Raw genomic sequence first — 21,995 nt, 5'->3', positions numbered from 1 at the left:
AATAGAGAGTAGATTTTTTTTCTATCCAATTACATTATATTGTCAAAAATTGAGTATTATCGCAACAATAAAAAGACTGCCACACATTTAAGGTTTTGGCCAAATGCCTTCCTCCAAAGTAGAAAATACACGCACATTCATACGAGCACAACTTGCACAACATGAGCATTATATCTGGCTGCTGTGGACAGTTTGCAGATTGCACCTGGGCCTGCTGGAGACAACAGTCTGGCATGGTTGGTGGGGGTAAAGAAGAGGCCTGGGTCAGAAAAGGGGAATGTAGCAGGGTACAGCTAATAGGTGCAGTTGACTAGTGGGTGTGCCGCAGGGGAGTGTCATAGGACCGTTGCTATTCACAATATATATAAATGACCTTGTGAATGACATTGGAAGTTCACTGAGGCTTTTTGCAGATGATGCTGTGGTGTATCGAGAGGTTGTAACAATGGAAAATTGTACTGAAATGCAGGAGGATCTGCAGTGAATTGATGTGTGGTGCAGGGAATGGCAATTGAATCTTAATGTAGACAAGTGTAATGTGCTGCAAATACATAGAAAGATAGATCCCTTATCATTTAGCTACAAAATAGCAGGTCAGCAACTGGAAGCGGTTAATTCCATAAATTATCTGGGAGTACGCATTAGGAGTGATTTAAAATGGAATGATCATATAAAGTTGATCGTCGGTAAAGCAGATGCCAGACTGAGATTCATTGGAAGAATCCTAAGGAAATGCAATCCGAAAACAAAGGAAGTAGGTTACAGTACGCTTGTTCGCCCACTGCTTGAATACTGCTCAGCGGTGTGGGATCCGTACCAGATAGGGTTGATAGAAGAGATAGAGAAGATCCAACGGAGAGCAGCGTGCTTCGTTACAGGATCATTTAGTAATCGCGAAAGCATTACGGAGATGACGGATAAACTCCAGTGGAAGACTCTGCAGGAGAGACGCTCAGTAGCTCGGTACGGGCTTTTGTTAAAGTTTCGAGAACATACCTTCACCGAAGAGTCAAGCAGTATATTGCTCCCTCCTACGTATATCTCGTGAAGAAACCGTGAGGATAAAATCGGAGAGAAGCATACCAACAGAAGCATACCAACAATCCTTCTTTCCATGAACAATACGAGACTGGAATAGAAGGGAGAACTGAGAGAGGTACTCAAGGTACCCTCTGCCACACACTGTCAGGTAGCTTGTGGAGTATGGATGTAGATGTAGATGTAGAATAGAATAGTGTGTTGTGCTTGAGTGGGAGCAGGGAAGAGGATAGACAGATGGAGGGCAGGACTAGCAAATGATGAGGCCAGGGGGTTTATGGAAATGTAGGAAATATTGCAAGGAGAGTTCCCAACTGCACAATTCAAAAAAGCTGGTGTTGGTAGAAAGGATCCAGATGGTGTAGACTGTGAAGCAGTCATTGAAGTGAAGCACATTGTATTAGGCAGCACCTAGGTGGTCCAGCTGTCTCTTGGTCATCTTTTGTCAGTGGCCATTCATGTGGACAGATAGCTTGTCAGTTGTCATGCCCACATAGAAAGCAGCAAATTCTCCAACTACTACTCATTGTGCCCTGAAATGAGGAATACGGTGCCTGCTATCCTTCCCACCTCTCCAACAAAGGTATTCCACTGCCCCCTGAACCCAAATCTGCTTCCAAGCCTTTGCCTCATATCCTTGCAAAGGCCCATATGTATGACCTGACCAAAACATCTTCCAACAATCACTTACTCCTGTCCACTCACAGGCACCTCCTATCTCATCAAAGGCAGAGTTACCTGTGAAAACAGTCATGTCACCTACAGACTAAGCTGCAATCACTGAACTATTTTCTACATGGACATGGTGACTAACAAGCTCTCTGTCCACATGAATGGCTACATGGCTATCAACAAATCATTGCCAAGAGACAGATGGACCAACCAGCTGCTGAACACAACTTGGTTCCAGAATGAAATTTTCATTCTGCAGTGGAGTGTGCACTGGTATAAACACCAGCTTTTCTTAATTGTGCAGGTGGAACTCTCCCTGTAATATATCCTACATTCCCCTTACCACCCTGTCACAACCTTCACTAGTCCCTGTCCTCCATCTACCTATACCTTCCCCAGATAACTCCAACACACTCAATAGACTTTTTCCTCTCTTTACCGTTTCCCTTCCTCCCACCCATGAACCTCCTGATTGCACCTAGCGACCCTGCCCTGTCCGTACCATGTCGCTGCACATTACCACAAGCAGCATTAAACATTCCCTCACCCCTACCCTGCTATCCTTTCCCTCCCAGCCCAATGCCCTCCTTACCCCCATCACCCACACAAAACTGTTGCCCCCAATCAGGCACAGTTGCAGTCCACAGTACGGCCGAAGCAGCTAGAAACAGAGGTCATGTGTGTTTAAGCTGTGCTTCTGTGAATGTGTGTGTGTTTTCTACATCAATAGAAGGCCTTTTCGATGAAAGTTTAAATGTGTAGCACTCTTTTTTTGTTCCTGTCTGTGACTCGACATCTCCTCTATATGGGGAGTAGCTACCAAGCTTCTTCATAATATTGTTGTTATTCCATCCTGGACTTTCCATTGTTCAATTAAGTACTTGCCCACATAAGACAAAGCAGTATCAATCTTCCTTAAATATAAACACTGTTCCCCTGCTATTCTAGTGCAGATATGAAAACAACAAATTACTGAAAAGCCTCACAATTCTGATTCGTAAAGTAATTCAAACTAAGTACAAAAGATTGTTTTCATGCTGATTCATTCTGAATTAAATGAATCTGTTTGACTAAATCTCTATATATGATAAAGAAAGGATCAACCAACAATAAGTAGGACACAATAAGACTCTTTACATTTGTTTGATGAAGCAGGAAGCTGTGGTGTAATACATAGATAACAATGATATCTGCAGTTGCTAGGGTAAAATGGTTTGATAGTGAATCATGATATTGTTGTTATATCATGATATGCTTCATGTTAAAGTGTTTCATTACTCAAATGAATAACACCACAAAGTTATGTATTGCATTTGAAAGGATTTTTCTCTTTTTACAGGTGCATACAGTCCCAGAAAAATGTTGTCTAGTTCTGACCTTCGAATTGAATTTCCAGTCATTTATAAGGGGACGTACAGTTTAATCTGCACTCTTACTCACAGCACAACGTATCATCATTCATGTATAAAATTCATTGCTAGTATTGAAAGAAATGATAGGTGACGGAACTTATCCTAGGACCATTTGGAAATCGAACATTGAACCTTTGTGTTTGTTGCCTGGCAGATAAATAGTAACAAGCATAAAGCCACATTGTAACATGACTTCAGTGAATGAAATGTGAATTTTTTGGGATAATCTGATGCATAAAAGATTGTGGAATTACAACAGGAACACTTCAGACATATATGAGGATAGGTTTGCATTCAAAGGTTATGGTCTCAATAGACAGTGTTGCAAAGACCCTCTTAAGTACCAATGCCATGTAAGATAACTGACTGAAATGAATAGTACTTGTAGCTGATAAGGAATGCATAAAATTGTACGTTCTAAGAGAACAGCCTTCTACTTTGATACTGCAAGATCCCACACATTATTAAACAACCAACAGAAAGTTGATAAAGCTTTGATGGAAGTTTTTACCTCACTTTCCATTTTCATTAAGTGAGAAGAGGTGACCTGAATGTAGCTCATTCTGGTTGCTGTACAATTTTTGAATGGAACAATCCGTATTGACTGCAAGAGTATCAAAAGAAATTTAGCAGCATTTAGTATCAAATAGATGGGATCTTTTATGAATGTAGCATGATGAATTGCATAAAATGTTGGCAAGTTTTTGAAGATAATAATTATCACTGTACAGTTAATTATGATTAACTTTCATTATTAACAAATTGTTTAACTTTTCTCAAAAGACTGAATGATCTTAGTTAAGTAATAAATAACAAATGTTATGTAAATACTTGTTTTAGTTGCAAACTTTTAACTTACAGAAACTTTTATTAAGTTGAATTTTCTTACTTGATAACTGTTCCCATGATGTCTATATAATATATATTACATGATGGGGATGACTGCTGGATAACAAATAAGACTTTTTGGATATAAGGTAATAATTTGTATTATTCCTCAACTGGAACCCTTCTGCAAACCAAGAACACTAAGTCACAGTTCTGTGGAGGTGCTAGATTCACATGCAGGCACCCCAACTCCTGGTTGGTTGAATAAATTTTCACCATGACTGTTTAGTCGGCAATGAGAGATGAAGTGGGGACATCAACTTCTTGATTACTAAACTTCATGTCAATCACCTGGATTAAATTCCTGTCTCTCCAGTGTCTCGTGTTGTGAATACGTGTAATGCTGTTGATAATCTGTTTTTCAGAGGGGACACTGAGCTCAGTAGCTGATTTGTTGGTATGCAAGAGGAGTAGGCTATGTGCTGGCACCATATTTAACCGTCTTCCTTCCCTTTATTTTCATTAACACACATATAATACTATACTGTACAATTATTCATCACTGTCAGCCACACAACTCGAATACACACTAACACTCCATAGATAGTTGGAGAGAGGCAATGGCAAACAACTTCCTTTAAGAACTTGCTGAAGATAGCATACTTGCCTCCAGTATTTATTTCCTGGAAATAGGACTGGCTTTGACTTTAAAATTACCTGAAAAACACTTTCCAGAAATATTCAGTTCTTTGCTTATGTCATCCTATTGATATGTGTACGTGTGGGTAAAAGTACAGAAAATACAGATATTGTCTACTACTAAAGATAAAAATAAAAATTCTTAATACAAAATTTGAATATAAAGTCAACACATCTGTTCCTATCAGACACCAAGAACTAATTTCAACTCTGAGTACGTCGCTTCTGTTAGAACTTACTGATTACACAAGTACATGTAGAGCAATGTGAAGAAAGCTGTATTCTATCCAACCACAGTACACGCAAAATGAGATCTACAGTATAATTCTTTTCAGATTCTGTATGGACAAATGATTGACATTTACACAATCTGTCCATTAAAGGAACCTCCAGAAATTGCTCATTCTCATCATTAATTAGTCCTTCTTATCAACTTACCAAACGTAACACAGTTAGAAAATTTGCAGTTACAGAGTAACCTGGAAAATAATGACAATGATATTATATGCCTTCTGGAATAAATATTTTTTTTACAAATTGCATCTGTATAATGCCAAATGGAAAGTCTAAAGTCTGTCCTGAACAAGACTGAGAAGACCTGGAAAACAGATAAAGTAAGGACAAATACTGAAACTAATGAAGACATTACATATCCAGTCTTACAGTAGCATGTTACTCACTTTCTGCAAGGACAGATTGATTTTTATATTATTTTTACCAAACTTGTATCATTTTCCATCTTTGGTGACAATGATGATGATGAAAGCCATGTAGTATGCATACATTCTCAAAAACACTTGTAAAAGCATTATAAATAAAAATTGCATTGCCAAGTTAAGAGTGATAATAAAACATTTAAATTAGCTTCGGCATTAGAGCATTGTACATTGTTTAAAAACTACAAAATTGTTAAAAGCTGGACACGAAAGTTAACAGGCGATTTCTTTACAAACTGTTTTACTGTTTCAGAAAATATTAAAGAATTTAAATTTCTATATTATAACGAATAATAACAGGATCGCAAATTAAATTATAGTGTCTAGGAATGAAAATCATAATTCTGAAACTGTCCTTCCATGTTGAATGCATTACATTGATGGTATTATCCATATGACATAAAATTTAAACAGTAGAATTTGAATTGTGCTGTTGTTAAAATTAATAATTGATCCCAGAGAACATTATATTGTACTATAAGTTGTACTCTACAGAAAAATGACAAATGAAAGTAAAAAAATTGAATACTTTGTGCCTCTCCCTGATGTTACAGCTATGTTTGTCTTCCTTTAGTTTCCTCTCACTGCTGTAGCACACCATCTCGGTATCTCTGTGTTTTCCTTTGCTGAATGTTGTAGACAGAAATGGTTATAACATTCCTATTCAATGCTTTGTTCACATTTACATTGTACAGTTTTGAGTTTGTTACCTGTATTCCACAGAGAAAGCTTTTGACAATGTTGACTGGAATGCTCTCTTTCAAATTCTGAAGGTGTCAAGGGTCAAATACAGAGAGCGAAAGACTATTTACAATTTGTACAGAAACCAGATGGCAGTTATAAGAGTCGAGGGACATGAAAGGGAAGCAGTGGTTGGGAAGGGAGTGAGACAGGGTTGTAGCCTCTCCCTGATGTTATTCAACCTGTATATTGAGCAAGCAGTAAAGGAAACAAAAGAAAAATTCGGAGTAGGAATTAAAATCCATGGAGAAGAAATAAAAACTTTGAGGTTCCCGATGACATTGTAATTCTGTCAGAGACAGCAAAGGACCTGGAAGAGCAGTTAAACGGAATGGACAGTGTCTTGAAATGAGGGTATAAGATGAACTTCAACAAAAGCAAAATGAGGATAATGGAATGTAGTCTTAAGCAAATCTGGTAATGCTGAGGGAATTAGATTAGGAAATGAGACACTTAAAGTAGTAGATGAATTTTGCTATGTGGGGTGATGATGGTCGAAGCAGGGAGAATATAAAATGTAGACTAGCAATGGCAAGAAAAGCGTTTCTGAAGAAAAGAAATTTGCTAACATCAAGTATAGATTTAAGTGTCAGGAAGTCTTTTCTCAAAGTATTTGTATGGAGTGTAGCCATGTATGGATGTGAAACATGGACAATAAATAGTTTAGACAAGAAAAGAATAGAAGCTTTCCAAATGTGGTGCTACAGAAGAATGTAGAAGATTAGGTGGATAGATCATGTAACTGAATAGGAGGTACTGAATAGAACTGGGGAGAAGAGGAATTTGTGGCGCAACTTGTCTAGAAGAAGGGATCGGTTGGTAGGACATGTTCCAAGGCATCAAGGGATCACCAATTTAGTATTGGAGGGCAGTGTGGAGGGTAACAATCGTAGAGGGAACCCAAAAGATGTATACACTAAGCAGATTCAGAAGGATGTAGGGTGCAGTAGTTACTTGGAAATGAAGAAGTTTGCACAGGATAGAGTAGCATAGGGAGCTTGCATCAAACCAGTCTCTGGACTGAAGATCACAACAACAACAACAACATGCCATATACAGATTAAGTTACAATGAAACAATGGAAAATTGCATATGGAATAACAACAATTTGAAATGTGATAGATCGCTACTCATCACAAAGAGGAGGTGGTGAGTGACAGATAGCACCTGAAAGGAAACTGTTGAATATTATTGAGAATCAGACAGTCCTATAGCTTCTTCAGATGTAGAAACATGTTCATAAAGGCACAACTCATACATGGCCACAGTCATCTCCAGGTGCTGAAGCCTCAGCACATGGAGATGATAGTGCCCATTTGTATGTGTGTTATGTTTTTTTATATCTGAACAAGGACTTGGTCCAATAACTTAATAACATCCAACAGTATACTTTTAAGAGCTTGTTTGCCACACACCACTTCCTCTTTTTGGTGAGTATCAATCCATCACATTCCATATTGATAAGTAACAAACATGTCTTTAAACCAGCACATCTGTTGTAAATGTAGGTTAATAATTCAATAAAATATATTTGCTTCATTTGTTAAAAGTGAATACAGATTTTTTTCTCTTGCTCCAACTGTAGTGGTTTCATAAGTGGAATCTTTTTTGCCATTGAATAATTTGCATGTGGACTGTATATTAATCATACAAACTGTCCAAGTTGTTATTAACAGTTTCACACAAGAACAAGCTGTCCTTTATTCAGAAATGTGTTCAACAAATGTATAAATATATGAATTCATATATGAAGCTCTGAAATTCTGCTTCTGTGGTGATCAATACTGTCCCAGTCCCCCCTGCTGCATATATAGAAGAAAGATTGTATTTCAAATAACTGTAATCTCATTTTCCAGTTTCTTGATTGCCAGTACTTCATGTAATTCTGCTTTGGTGCAAGATGCACAAATAGACAAAACCTCTGTGTGTAATGAAAACAGAAACCATCAACCAAGAAAGTGTAAGACTAATCATGAGTGCCTAAGAGATTAGGCCCATCTCTGTGCTGAGTCCCCACTATCAATCCTGCAGCAGCTCCCCATGGTGTGACAGGCATATTGTCTGATCTGCAGTCAACAGCTGCTATGGGAATTGGAGACCTAATACACCACAGTTCACGTGCAGAGTTAGAGATCGCTACCAGTTTGGATAATTATAGGTTTTCTAGACTTTAAGAGGGCAATACTATTGAATTCATAATGATATATGCTAACACTGAAGTAATTTGACACTTTACAGAGAAGAGTATAAACAGGATGAGTCTTTGACTGTGCTGTAGTTTTCCCCAACTATGCCCTCAATGAATGAATGAAATTTTCATGTATGACTATGACTAATGCTGGGTTGTACACAGTCTTGAGACCAATGGAGCAGATGAGCCCTAACATCATACCGGTCTACTTGAGTAGGTAAAGAACATGTAATAGCTGCTTCCAGTCTCTCTGCTAAACTGGATCTTCGACTTTTAGTGATACTGAGATAGATAGAATTCAGCTACTATTATTATGTGACAAGTATGGTAAAAATCTTGTTAACTTCTTTCAGTGAGTAAGCAAGTAACATATTTATTAAATGTTACAATTATGTAATGACAAACTGATTTTTTATTTCACTTGGCAGTCTGATTATTTTCACTGCAGGGCACTATACATGATGTGACAGTATTAGAAAATGTACAAGAGCAACAGGAAAGCCTACATCTGAAGACTGTAATTCATGGAGAAGTCGGGAGAAGATATTTATCCATGAAAAAGTGTAAAATATTGGTGATGACAGTATTATTACATGTGGTCCTTTTGGAAATATGTATCTACTAAAAATAGAACTGCCCAAATGTAAATAATTCATTACTCCAATAAAAAAGTATATATATTCCATATTATAAAAATTTTCCAATGCTGAATAGTATGTATATCTGTCAAACTGGCCAAACATTTTCTCTTATCGCCTAAAAAGAAGCTGATTTTTCTGTTAATCGTACCCATCTCATCTTCATTTGATTTGTTGGTTGAACGACTGTTCATATAAAATGACATATCTGTCACATTCTGTGCCCTATGATTTTGGAAGATGCAGTGCAGTCTATATCAGTTAATGACATTTGTTGTTAAGAAATAAAAGAGTATACAGTGATGATGGATAAAATGAAAACAGTCTACGCTGAATCCTCCAGGAAACTTCATCCATATTGATAAACATAATTAATACAAAACTGTAATAAGGAGTTCTAAAGAAGGTTGAAGATTGAAAGCAGTTGTGTGTGTGATGATCTCACATCTGCCATTATATCAGAAGAATGCACAAATGTAGAAAGCCTTTATTTTATGTGAGTTTATTCTAATTAACAGTAAATCCTCAGTATCCTTAAAATTCTTATTTCATTCTGATCAGAATGTTTTCCTTGTATTCTGATTTAAGATTCAATATGAATGTTATTCAGCTGTACTTAAGAGCAGAATGAACAGCCTCATAAATTAAAACTGCCATGTGTATTCATTTACTGACTAGTGTAGAATATTTTGTAGAAATAACATTGTTAAAAGATTTGAAAATTGGAAGCTGTAACACAGGCATTTCAAAAGAGATACAAAATGTTTGCTACCTTTTGTAAGATAGTAGTAGTTCACAAAGTTGGACAGTAAATATAATTTGACAAGCAAAATACAAAAAATGTATGTATATCATAGCTGCATGAAGACCTTTTCTTACCAATGTACACATTTTTGTAAAGGCAGAGAAAATAAGAGAATTATCAATATTGGAAATATGTACAGTAAACCATGGAATTTTATGATTAATTACATATACTGGAATAATGATATGCAATATGCATTTATGCTGTTTTTGGGTTTGTTGACATTTAATACCAGTCTTTTATGGCTTGTGCCACTTTTTTAAATATATGAATTATAATATCTTGATGTAATATGTTCATTTGGAAATAAAACTTTCTCTATCGCATAGCAAAATACGTGCATTCTAAAAGCACTGCTTTAAAAAATGAGATATTGTCATACATTGTGTAATTGTCAACTTTTTATAAATGGCAATTTTCCATAATTTTCTAATTGACTTTCCTTGCATATAATATGAAAAAAAGTATCAGAAGTGCCATCACACAACTTTCATACATAAATAATAACTTCATCAAATATAATTCACAACTTGGTTTACTTGAGATTATACAGATACAGTGTAAAAAATTTATTTTGTTTCCCATGCTTACCACTACCTTTCCTCTTTACAGCATACACATCTCATGCCTGCTAAGAGGTTTTTATGCTCATTATACGTGGAATACTTACAAACTTTTACTGCATGCGTATAAGATTATGTTTTGTAAAACATAAACTATTAACATGCAACTGACTTTCTTGCACTACTACTGGTTTGAAAGGAAATGTTTCAAATGGTAAATGGAAAATTAAGCTATGACTTCCTTTTATAAACTGTATTAAGAGGCATATGAAAGGGAGATTGAAAACAAACTCACCCCAACAGTTTTTTTTAGACAAAAGGTGATAACTGAATATTTCTATGTTATGAGTACAATCCTTTGGGAGCCATAAATAAAGGAAAAAATGAAGAAAAGAACCCTAGAAAAAATATGTTGCAAGTTTGTTCATACAACCCAACCCCAGGAATAATTGAGGAATATTACATAACATGGAATGAAAATATGATATAAATTCATTTATTTGTAAAATTGGTTCTGTCTTAACAGTTAATAGTGATGCATAAATGCAACAGTATAACTCAGTCTTTATTGCAGAAATATCTTAATAATGTCGTTAATTTCTGTGTAGCACATAGCATACAATACAATAGACTTACAGTGCCTCTTACACTGAGGAATAAAATGGCACCAAAAATGATATGGATTGCTTAGAAACCTACACAGAAAGTCACGGACATTTTTTCCTTGCTTTGTTTCTTAAATAGCTTTTATGTTTCTGCACAGATACAAAAATAAATCTATAGTGCTGCAGTTATTGTTGGCTATTTTTTACAGTTTATTTCGTTTTTGAAACCATCAAATGCCTGAATTTTATGAGAACTATTTGAGTTGCGTTACATAGAAAACGCATCTTCATGTCAAAATTCATACAAACTCTTCACTGAAAACTCTCATTTTTCATCGTGGACAGTTACTTTCCACCTTAAATATGGTACAGGTCAAAAAAGAGATGCTTAACATTATGAAATAAAATGGTTGAAATAAACAGATATATTAGGAAAATACATTGTATTAAGCTTCTCAATAATCACAGTTTCGTGCTTCGTTACACATGCTGCTATATGCTAAATGATTCTCAATTTACTTTTAATGGCAGTAACATTACAAGTTGCTTAGCTCAAGATTTATGGACATTAACACAAACATTTCAGTGCTACTGTACTTCACTACAACTGGACAAACTAAAAGAATTCTCTTGCCACAGTTAAGAAACATACAAGCAAACACAACAGACTCTCATACCACACACGTCAATGGGAAATACTGGAACTGTTCATGGGTATAGCCCTCAAACAACACATGAAATTATTATTTCAGAGCAGCATTGACTCTGTGACTCTTTTTTTAAACAGATAACCTCTGACAATAATAGAATTAATTCAGAATATTCATAAAGCTCAGAATTATTCTACTGATTGTGGATTATATCCATGAACCTTGAGCAATGTTATGTAAAATACGCAGCAATGACTCTATAAAAAAAATATGCAATGATAGATGAAAATATGCATATCATGTATGATTCCATCTTTTGGGTAACAGCAAAAATTTAATAGATATGGTGATAAAATAACAGCAAAAATTCTTATGGTGATAATAATATACAATGTTCATCTCTATCTTGAATTTAAAGTCCTGGAATATCAAAGAAACAGATGTTTGTCCGCCTTAAAACCATGTGATTGATACTCCAATATTATACTTGAATACTCAGAGATGTTATGTGTGATGTAGATGATGATGTTCATATAGGAACAAATTGATGAATTAACTCAGGTATTTAATCTCTATATAATTCACAGTTCATAGAGATCATACAATACAAGGCTTTTTGCAATAATTCACTATAAATAATTATTCAAAACTTGGTATCACTTTTACTTTTCTCCATCAAATTATTCTGTGAATTACTGCTTAAGGCCTTTAAGTTTAAGGAGTCTCACGTTGCTTAACATGATGTTTTGCTTAGTATGAATAAACTGCTAATAAATTATAGCTTTTTGGTTATATGAAGTTACTCCTTGATGTTATGTGATGGCCATGTTTCACTATGACCATGATTAATGCTGACCACTTATTAGAAACAGGTCTGTCACAACCATATTTTTATGCACCATCCTACCACCACCAGACATAATTTCCACTTTCATCTATAATTTTTTTCCCTTTTTTTACTTTTTCAGACTTATCTGACAGAGGAATACTTTTGCTTGATGGCTTTGCACTGGCAGCAAAAGGCTTGTCCTTTACATTGGCACCACTTCGATCTTTGCTGGTAGGTTGATTTGTGGGCTTGCTTGTTGGGTTTGTCAACTTGTTGGGAGTAAACTTTTTGTTCACTGGCGTCGGAGTTGCCTTGGCTATCCTCGAGCCTTGCTTGACCTTAGTTGGGCAGCACTGATAGGGCTCATAGGAAGGGTTGGGGACCACGCTTTTCCCTCCAAGTCCAATGTAGAAACAGCCATCGCCTGCAGCAAATTAAGTAAACAATGTGTCAGTGTTTCACTTCCCCATTATTAATCATATTTAAACTTTTTATGACCCCACATTTGCAGTCATGTAATGTTTCACAGTAAAACCATTTTAAACAGAAAGTATTGTACTGCAATAAATGTACTGTCAGTTAATTTTTAATTGCTCTTGCGTGAGTCTCGAAACATTTATTGAGATGTTAGTGAATGCAAAAAAATTCTAGAAAATAACTGTGCTGTATTTTCATTGAAATACAGTTCAGAAACATACTGTGACTGCAAAGTAAATGGAGGTGAAATTTAAAAAAAATATATGACAAAATAGTTAATTTCCATTGACCAATTATGTTTCATTTAACCTGCTGCAGACGTGAACTGTTAGAAATTACAGTGTGACATGCATTTTAAGAGCTGAGTGGAAATGCATGCAGGTTGACTGAAAAAAAATTAGTACCACTCCGTTGTGAAGGTAAAAACTTTTTTTCAGTATCATGATTTCTTCAGTGATGTACAGCCCATTTTTATGAAGCACAAAAATAATAAAATGAAAGCACATTCATTGGTTTAGTAGAGAGCATGTGTGCACAGTGTGACAACAATTCTTGGAAGCAAAATCTTTCTACAACGGCAGTTGTTCTGTGAAGTAAAATTCAAATGTAGCATGTAGCAGCAGAGAACCTAGTTGTATTACTGAGAAACACACAAGTAGTAGTTTCAAAACTGGAATATAATGGAAGTACAAGAAAAATAAGAAAAAAGAGAAAACAAGTCTGCAAATTGTGTCAATACCTCAACTGAACTGAACACAGGGAGTAGAAATGTTCCACAAAGTAAAGTGAGAGAATAAACTTGAAACATGTTTCACTTGCATACTTTGTACATTCCTGACAGACAAGAAAATAGTTTTCCTCCTATATTTACATTTAATGAAACATTAAACAGCACATTATTTACCTTTAACAACAATTCTCCTATCATTTACATCACTGTCATCATCATCATCATCATCATCATCATCCTCATCATCATCCTCATCATCATCATCATCACCACCATCATTGCCTGTATTAAATTAGTTATAAGCAAAACCATGCATTAGCATAAAGAAAATAGTATATCAGATGATACAGTTTCTAAAATATGTTGAAATAAACAGCTTAATTGTTACACATCATGCACCATTCACTATTATTGAGTTTTAGACTGGTGTAATAAATAAAACTTGAAGCATTAAACAATGGTAAAGACATGGAAATTGACCTTTTTCACCAAACAAAGCAGTACACATTAATAGTAACACACAGAAATTACAAAAAAAGCACTTGAGTTCACTGAATCATATGTCAGTTCCTCAGTAGTTAAAGATAAAAAAGAAAATGTAAGAGCAGAAAAGAGATGTTAAATGATTAAATTCAAAATCCCAAAATAAGCTATGTTAGTTTGACAGCAAGCAACAGATGGTGGTCTGTTACTTCTCAATATCTACAGGTTGGCTGTCTTTTGACTGAAATCCCTCAAGCCCATAATGCAAGTGAGGTGTCCTCGACCTTACTGTTTTACCATGTCTCCCATTTTTTCATGTTTCATCTACTATGATTCTCAGAAAGATGTTCCCATGCCCTCTCCCTCATCTCCTCCTTTTTTCATGAAGAGGGCAGATAACTTTTCATTTCTGTGTGTCACTATTAACCTGACACTGTTTCATGTTTGATGATTAAGATCATTTAATTTGTCTTCCTTATGAATTTTTAATTTGTGAGCATTGTTGCTTTCTATTTGATGCAAGCCCAGGAAAAATAAAAATACTGATTCCAGAATGCTCACACAAGGCAAAGAAGGATGAAATTCAGACAACCTAAAATATTTCATTGATATGAGCTGTTTATTTTCATTCATTACATAAACATATAATTAAAATAGCAGACATACCAAGTAAAATGACTTAACAAAACTCTGACACCACTTCAGTGTTCAATGCTGAAGTCACATTGCAGGTATAAACAATAAATTAAAGTTGGACTGTTTGTGAATGAACATAGAGGAAGACAGGCAGAATCAACTATTACACCACTGTTATCAAAAATGATACCAGAGTTCTGCTAGGTGAGGAACAACACTTCACATGGCTGACATATAACAGAAATTATGTTGATCAATTATATGCTACAGATACAATTACTCCAGAAATCAAAGACACATATCTTATGCCTACATGCACTAGAATAAATCAGTTCATTGCCTGGTTTTCAGAAAAATTGCACACTCTACTGTATGTATAAAAAACATTTAGTTTTACCTACCATTGATGCCATTAAAAGTTTGTCTCAAACTCATCTACGAAAGGAGAGTTTTGCTGAACACATACTTTTATCCCTTCTGATACTACATACATCACACTAGCAGTATATTCTACATAAAGCAAATTTTATTGATTATATCATCAGACACTAATGTCTTTCAAATATCACTCTGAAGTGACACCTCTGATGTGAAATTCTATGAAAGCTGTCTCACTAATTTCCAAATTTAAGAGACATCTTGAGCTTAAGTTTATTTTTCCCCCTGGAGTTTAACCTTCTTTCAGCAATTAAATTAGTACGCACTGACCTGAAAGCGGCCAGACATTTACTTCTAATATTGGTGTATACTCCTATTAGATCTTTTTCCACCTGTGCAGAAAAGTGCAAATCTCACATTTTGCACAATGGTTTAGTGTATTCAATTTTTCTTTATATATATTATGTTCTCATCAACATTTCAAGTTAAGAGCTGAGATACAAAAATAGATTGTGCAATCATTCAATCCAGAAAATATTAGATTATTTGCAAATACCAACAGACTGTTTAAATCCTTCAAAGAAAATGATTCTATGCACATTAAGAAAATATATCAAATTGAGTAAACTTTTAACAAGTATGTTTCGAAACAGTTATTTTGATTAAGTACTCTTTTACAGCACATGGGATTTCTAAATACTGACATTCATTAATGCCAGTAAATGTGATGTATGGTATTAAGTAAAGACAATGACTCAAATATTCCCATAGGTCACTTAAATGTAACATAGTTTTTAGAGTGATGAGTGATTGATTAAGATATCTGATTATACTACTTTTACAAATGAGACATCTTGTCACATTATTTAATGCTCTGCTTCATTATCACTAAGTGTAGCACCTACTGCATTAGGTTGTGTTAGTTTTTCAAATCATTATCTACAAATATATACATGTATTCCCTGTAAGTTAATGAGAACAGAATAGCCAAAAATGCTATTTCATGAGTAAGTTAAAACCTTAGATGACTAACTTTAGAGCAATTCACAACAGTAATACAACTATAAAAAATTGCAGTTCTAAATATTTGTGAATGAAATGCATAAAGTGAGTAACACGTTAAAGTAAAAATACAACAAAAACTGTAAACTAAGCAAATTCTCAAAGGAACTCATGTAATATAAAAGGAATATTTCTAATTGTCCTTACTTTTCTGTTCAACTAGCCAATGCAGAACCTTATCTTCATTCTTAAGATTACCTAGAATGAGAAGAAAACTGTTAATATACCAGAATTAATTAATCACTTCATTTTTAAATAATCACAATATTGAATATGTTTAATGGTGGTCATTACACCATCTGTGATTAAGACTTCATTTTTTCTGAATATGGAATCTGTTAATTTTGAGCACAACAACAAAATGATCAATTCATTTGATGCTGTAGTAAAATATTTTGTGGTGCATAATAAACCACAAAATGTTTTGTGCTTGCATATGTTTGTAGTGGAAATCCAAAAATCCTTGATTTTAATCATTCTGATGTTGTGACTTCTCTCATGCTTGATATTTATCGAAATCACAAAGAAATAATTTTTTTAAAGGAACATGCCCTCATTTGACTCTTTTACTGTTTCTTTCAGTACAACCCAGATTTTGGCCTTTTATGCCATTTTCAAGTATTTTGTTTTATACCTTTAACATATGTTGCAGAACACTTAATATGCTGTCAGGCTCAAAATTGGCCATAAAATAAGAAAAAATAAATAACATGCAACAACTACAAATTAAATGCAGAACAATTTCAGTTGGATGAGATATGAAGGAATTGGAGGTCTGATGTGTAGTAAATAAACCAAGCAGAGTCTGAATTTATAGATATTAATTAAAGCCAAGAACTGGCAAGGAACCATTGTAAACAAATCACAGTGGAAGATGGCACTGAACTGAGAATGCTGTAAGTGACAGCAAAGTGTTTTACAACTAAGTGACCTTAAACTTTAATGTCATGCAATTTTTAGCTTAATAAAAATTATATGAATCTTTTGTTCTGAGGAACATAGGAAAAGATTACTTTTGTAATAGAAAGCAATGACTACAGAGTTTGTCTCACTTTGATAAATCACCAGGGAACACTAAATGGAGCTTAAAATAATATAGCACCGATCGAAACACAAAGAACCCTGATGTAATTCTTCACCCTGTTTAATACTTTGCCTGGGCATTTAATAAACTGCCAGTTACATTTAAGGCAAAGAATGAAACAAAGCTAATTTGCATATTTTGATATTTACAAGATACAGAGACATTGTTGCTGTAACACTTTTAGCTGAAATTTGGAGCTCAGTTGTGTCAGAGTGTCACTTTCACTAAAATGGAGGCTGCATATGATGACTGTGAGTGTCCATATCACATCTTATAAAATACCAAGTCATTTTTTACATTTCCAGGGAAAAGTATTAAATTAAAATTTAACACCTTATCAAAAAGTTCTTGGCATTTTATATATTGCCAAGGCAGTTGAAGCAATGCCTTGGTTTGACAATCTGCCGAGGACTTGTATGGTTCATAACCCAAGTAACTACAACCTATTTTGTAAAGCTTGGTGTATGAGGCTATACGGGAAAATTCTATGAAACATGAAATTCAGCACTAGAATCTAATTCTTCCCTGATATAGTTAACAGTTATCTTCTTTATTATTTTCGCTGTGCCCACAAACTTTTTCTCTTGATCACAGATTCTGAGTAACTTTTTTTCCTGAACCAACTGCAAACTTTTTCTTTGCCTCTTTTGCTCCTCCTTCTCCTCAGCATTACCAACTTAACTTCAGGTGAGAAACACACATTCATTGCATTACCCAACAATTGTCTGATATGCCTAAAAAGATTGGCTTTAAGGTTTTCATCAAAAGCAATAATCTGTCACTATTCACACCTGTAATGTACCTGATCAAGCTTTTTTCTCTTAAATCACAGATTATAAGCCTGTCTGTTTATTACACCATTTGTCTAGTGAGTGACAGTAGCTCTATTTTTTTCTAACAGATATTGTCTCCTTAACACAGAAACCAAATAGTTTTCTGTCTGTACATCTAAGAACCTTTCCCCATTGTTCCTGTTTCGGTAAATAATAAGTGGGACTAGCTAAATTTGTTCAGTCCTTAAGGTACTGGATTTTTGTTCAGCACGAGTGAGGTTCAAATATCCACCCCATCACCCAGATATAGATTTTTCATGGTTTCTTGAACCACTTAAAGCAAAAACCTGGATGGAGCTTTTAAAGAGGATAAAAGCTGTTTTCCTTCCCCACAAAACTTCAAGCCTGAGCAAAAATATCCACAAAATGCCTCTCATGAGACTGAAGTATACACAATACACACACACACACACACACACACACACACACACACTACTGAGCTTATGGAAACAAATGTATGATATGTGGGTAACAATTAGAAATAAAAAATATGATGGAAGAGAATAAATGTGACAAAAGCCTAGTCAAATCACAGCTTCTGTAAATCTTAGATAATTCAGAATGTATGCTGATAGAAGGGTGAGCAAAAAGCGGGAACTTGGGAGCATAGTTACTGTACTTTCTTATGTGTCCATCTCATTTTTTTTAAGCACAGTTTCTTAGTTTCACCTGACTTTCTAATAGTTACTTACCTTTTCAAAATTATCTTTATTTAAGATAAGAAAATACCCTGAAATTAAGTATCTTTCCTCGCTGTGTAAATTGCATGATTTTCCAGTGTGAGTCTACAATGATCCCTTAGACATCCTATATCATCATTGGTTGTGAAAATTATATTTTATCTATGAAATGTGATTTACAGTAAAATACACAAATTACTTTACTGTGAATAAATGAACATGTTTTCTCACCTTATTACAGCAGCCATCCAGTGTCAAGCCATGAAAAACTAATATCTTTTAAACAAAAATGAAGCTTAAACTTGATTGAATTGGCAGTATGTTACTGACATATAATTTCCACAAAAATGAAATAAATGGTGTGTAATAATGAAACTTCTCTTTAAAAGTTACTTTCTATTCCAGAAGCACAAGAGTGAATCCCAGAAACATGTGAAAAGATGCTACATAAAAGCAAATGAGGCCCATAAAGAATACTGGAAGAAATTTTCAAATATGTAAAGTCTCTGATCAACTTATCATGGTCAGGATTCACAGTCATATAGAATTTTTTAAAGGGTAATATGTCCTTTCAAAAATCTAAAGTCTCACATGAAAGATATCAAAACTACAGTCATTAAAAAGAAATTAATTTACAAAATTAAGAGTTATAAATAACAAATAATAATGGATCCACAAGGACATGTATCTGTATGAGACCAGCATCACATATACCCAAGCAATATTGTTTCCTTAAGTTTCAGCACGTTTAAACATATAAATTCCAGTATTACAATGTAGGATTTCTAGCAACGTCGAAAATTTTTACACCGGCGCACTTTTCTTCTTTTAACTTGGTTAACAAACTGTAGAATACCATTAAATACATTTCCTGAATGATAAATAAGCTGCTTAATGTTCATTTATTTTAAAGAAAACAAATAATGTTAACTCCACTTAGGAGTATCAACGATATAAGGAAAAAACAGAATGCTACAAGCTGTAAAGATAACACGTTGATCTGCACGCTAGCACAATGAAAAGATACTTATACATTAGCTTTTGGCCAAAGCCTTCTTCAGAAAAGGAAACACACACATTCATTTACACAAGCAAGCATACCTCATGCACACATGAGCACCATCTCTGGCAGCTCCAGTCTGAGTTGACAGAGATGGCAGTAATGTGGGCATTAGTTATGCTTGCTTGTGTGAATTAATGTGTGCAGGTTTCCTTTTCTGAAGAAGGCTTTGGCTGGAACGTAATGTGTAAGTGCCTTTTTGTTGTGCCTGTTTGCAACTCAACATGTTATCTTTACAGTGAGTATCAATCTGTCTTTTCCTTATACTGTTTATTTTAAAGAGATTGAACAAGAGTCAGAAAAAGTTGATATTTGTAAAACATGTACATATTGGAAAAATTGATAATATCTAATTGTTTAACATCGTAAATTTACAGAGACAAAATTTACTGAAAGTATTATTTCAATCAGCTCAAGACTGAAGCCTTTTCAATGACAATTTCTATCTTTGCTGCAACGACCACCTGCAGTTATTGGATACTACTTTTCCGTTGTCTTATCATAGGGCAAGACTGACCTGTAAAGGCTTAATGTAATATAATAAAACCCATCTGATTATTTCACCTGAAGCTGTCATTAGTACAACACCCAAATAATACTGAAGCGGAGAAACTTACCGTTGTACATAATGGGGACACCAGTTTCATAATACACAAGGGCAGGAAAGCTGAAAATTCCAATCTCAGATGCCAACTTTGAATCTTTAGATTTCACAAACTGGATGCCATGTTTGTCAGTATCATCATCTATTGTTTCAAGTTCTTCAAGAATTTCATCACATTTTTCACAGTTGTCATCATCTGTAATTGTGACATATTAATGAAGATAATTTATATATGTGAATATTTTCAGCAAATCATAAATTTTTCATCAAATTACTATATTGTGTGGTAATTTCAGATTGCTGGAAGCTTGATTCAAGATACACAAGAATGAAGCTTCAAGCCACCAGCCTGTAGTACATTAACCCTTTGAGTACCAGTGGTTTCAGCCCAAATGCGCCCACACCCTCCCCACCGCCACACACACATACATCAAACCATTGGCACTGTTCCAAGACAGAGATATCTAGTGGCACAAGGCCATTTTGATGCGGTTTTTTTATATTGTATATTGATCATATTGAGGAGATAATTGACAGTGAAAATAAGTATAACTAAAGTTATTGTAAACATAAATTTGAATTAGTGCTAGTGGTGTTATGAGTGGTTTTGAAATGTAACTGCTGGAGCAGTGCATATTTTTGATATAAATTTATTAAATGTTGGGCCCCTTTTTGCTTGTTATTTAGAACTATAATTTGTTTTAGGCATTATGGATTCATGGAAGTTTTGGGATGTGGTGTAGTCTCTAGGAAAAATTTGAAATTGCTTTCAAATATAGCTAACGAAACAATGGGTGGCTGAAAACTGTATGTCCCAGTAGTTCCAAAGTTAAATCACGACTTTAATACAATTGATTGTCTACTTTCTGCCAATGTCTTCTCATATTACTTGCTTACTATGATAATAAAGATTAATTTTATGAAAAGTTCTAAAATTATAGTCCGAAGGAAACAACTTCCTTAAAATAATCAGTTATTTACTTTTTGCAACTTTATTCTTGTATTAATTACTTACTATGATAATACAGGTAAATTTTGAGAAAAATTTCAAAATTATTTTTTTTATGTTGCTGGAACTCACACGGTTAATTTTCAAATTTTGACTTATACCACATTCCTGATGGCTCTCCTTCATAATGGTACTTGTACAGTTACGAGATGTAGTCCCCGCTAAATTAAAAATATGAATCAAAGATAATGGAACCTCAAAGTAATGCTACCAGAAAATCCCAGGTAGAATATAAATAATAGATGTAATAAAGCTAATCATCGAACATATAGTAGAGTCATTGAAGTCAGTCAGCACTTACAGAAGAGTTGATGAGAAAAACACATAAACACCACAACATACGCATAAACAGCTACACTGTCCCGGGTGACTACAGTATCATAGTGCTGCGGTTCAACTCTTGTTAAAGGAAGGACATTGTCTGGAAGATCACCGTTTTCAGTCTTGTTTATGTGCCCGTTGTCCATATAATACTTCAAGTCATGACGAATAGTTCCCTCACTAACCTCTATGGAAGGTCAGAAACTACTTGCAAATTGCTGAAACACGAAGGGATTGAATCACAGGCAAAA

General features: G+C 34.6%; 1 protein-coding gene across 3 annotated transcripts in view; it reads right to left on the bottom strand.

The window, feature by feature from the left end:
- LOC126482333 (uncharacterized) overlaps positions 1-21,995 on the bottom strand; it is a 488,737-nt gene that overhangs the window by 210,928 nt on the left and 255,814 nt on the right. For all 3 annotated transcript variants that reach the window (XM_050106394.1, XM_050106396.1, XM_050106395.1), the window contains one exon: positions 20,428-20,610. In XM_050106394.1, the coding sequence (XP_049962351.1) occupies positions 20,428-20,610 (183 nt within the window). The remainder of the gene's footprint in view (positions 1-20,427; positions 20,611-21,995) is intronic.

Source organism: Schistocerca serialis, chromosome 5, assembly GCF_023864345.2.
Source record: "Schistocerca serialis cubense isolate TAMUIC-IGC-003099 chromosome 5, iqSchSeri2.2, whole genome shotgun sequence".
Lineage (NCBI taxonomy): Eukaryota > Metazoa > Arthropoda > Insecta > Orthoptera > Acrididae > Schistocerca > Schistocerca serialis.
The sequence above is the reverse complement of the archived record's forward strand: the minus strand, read 5'-3'. Positions and strand labels throughout refer to the sequence as shown.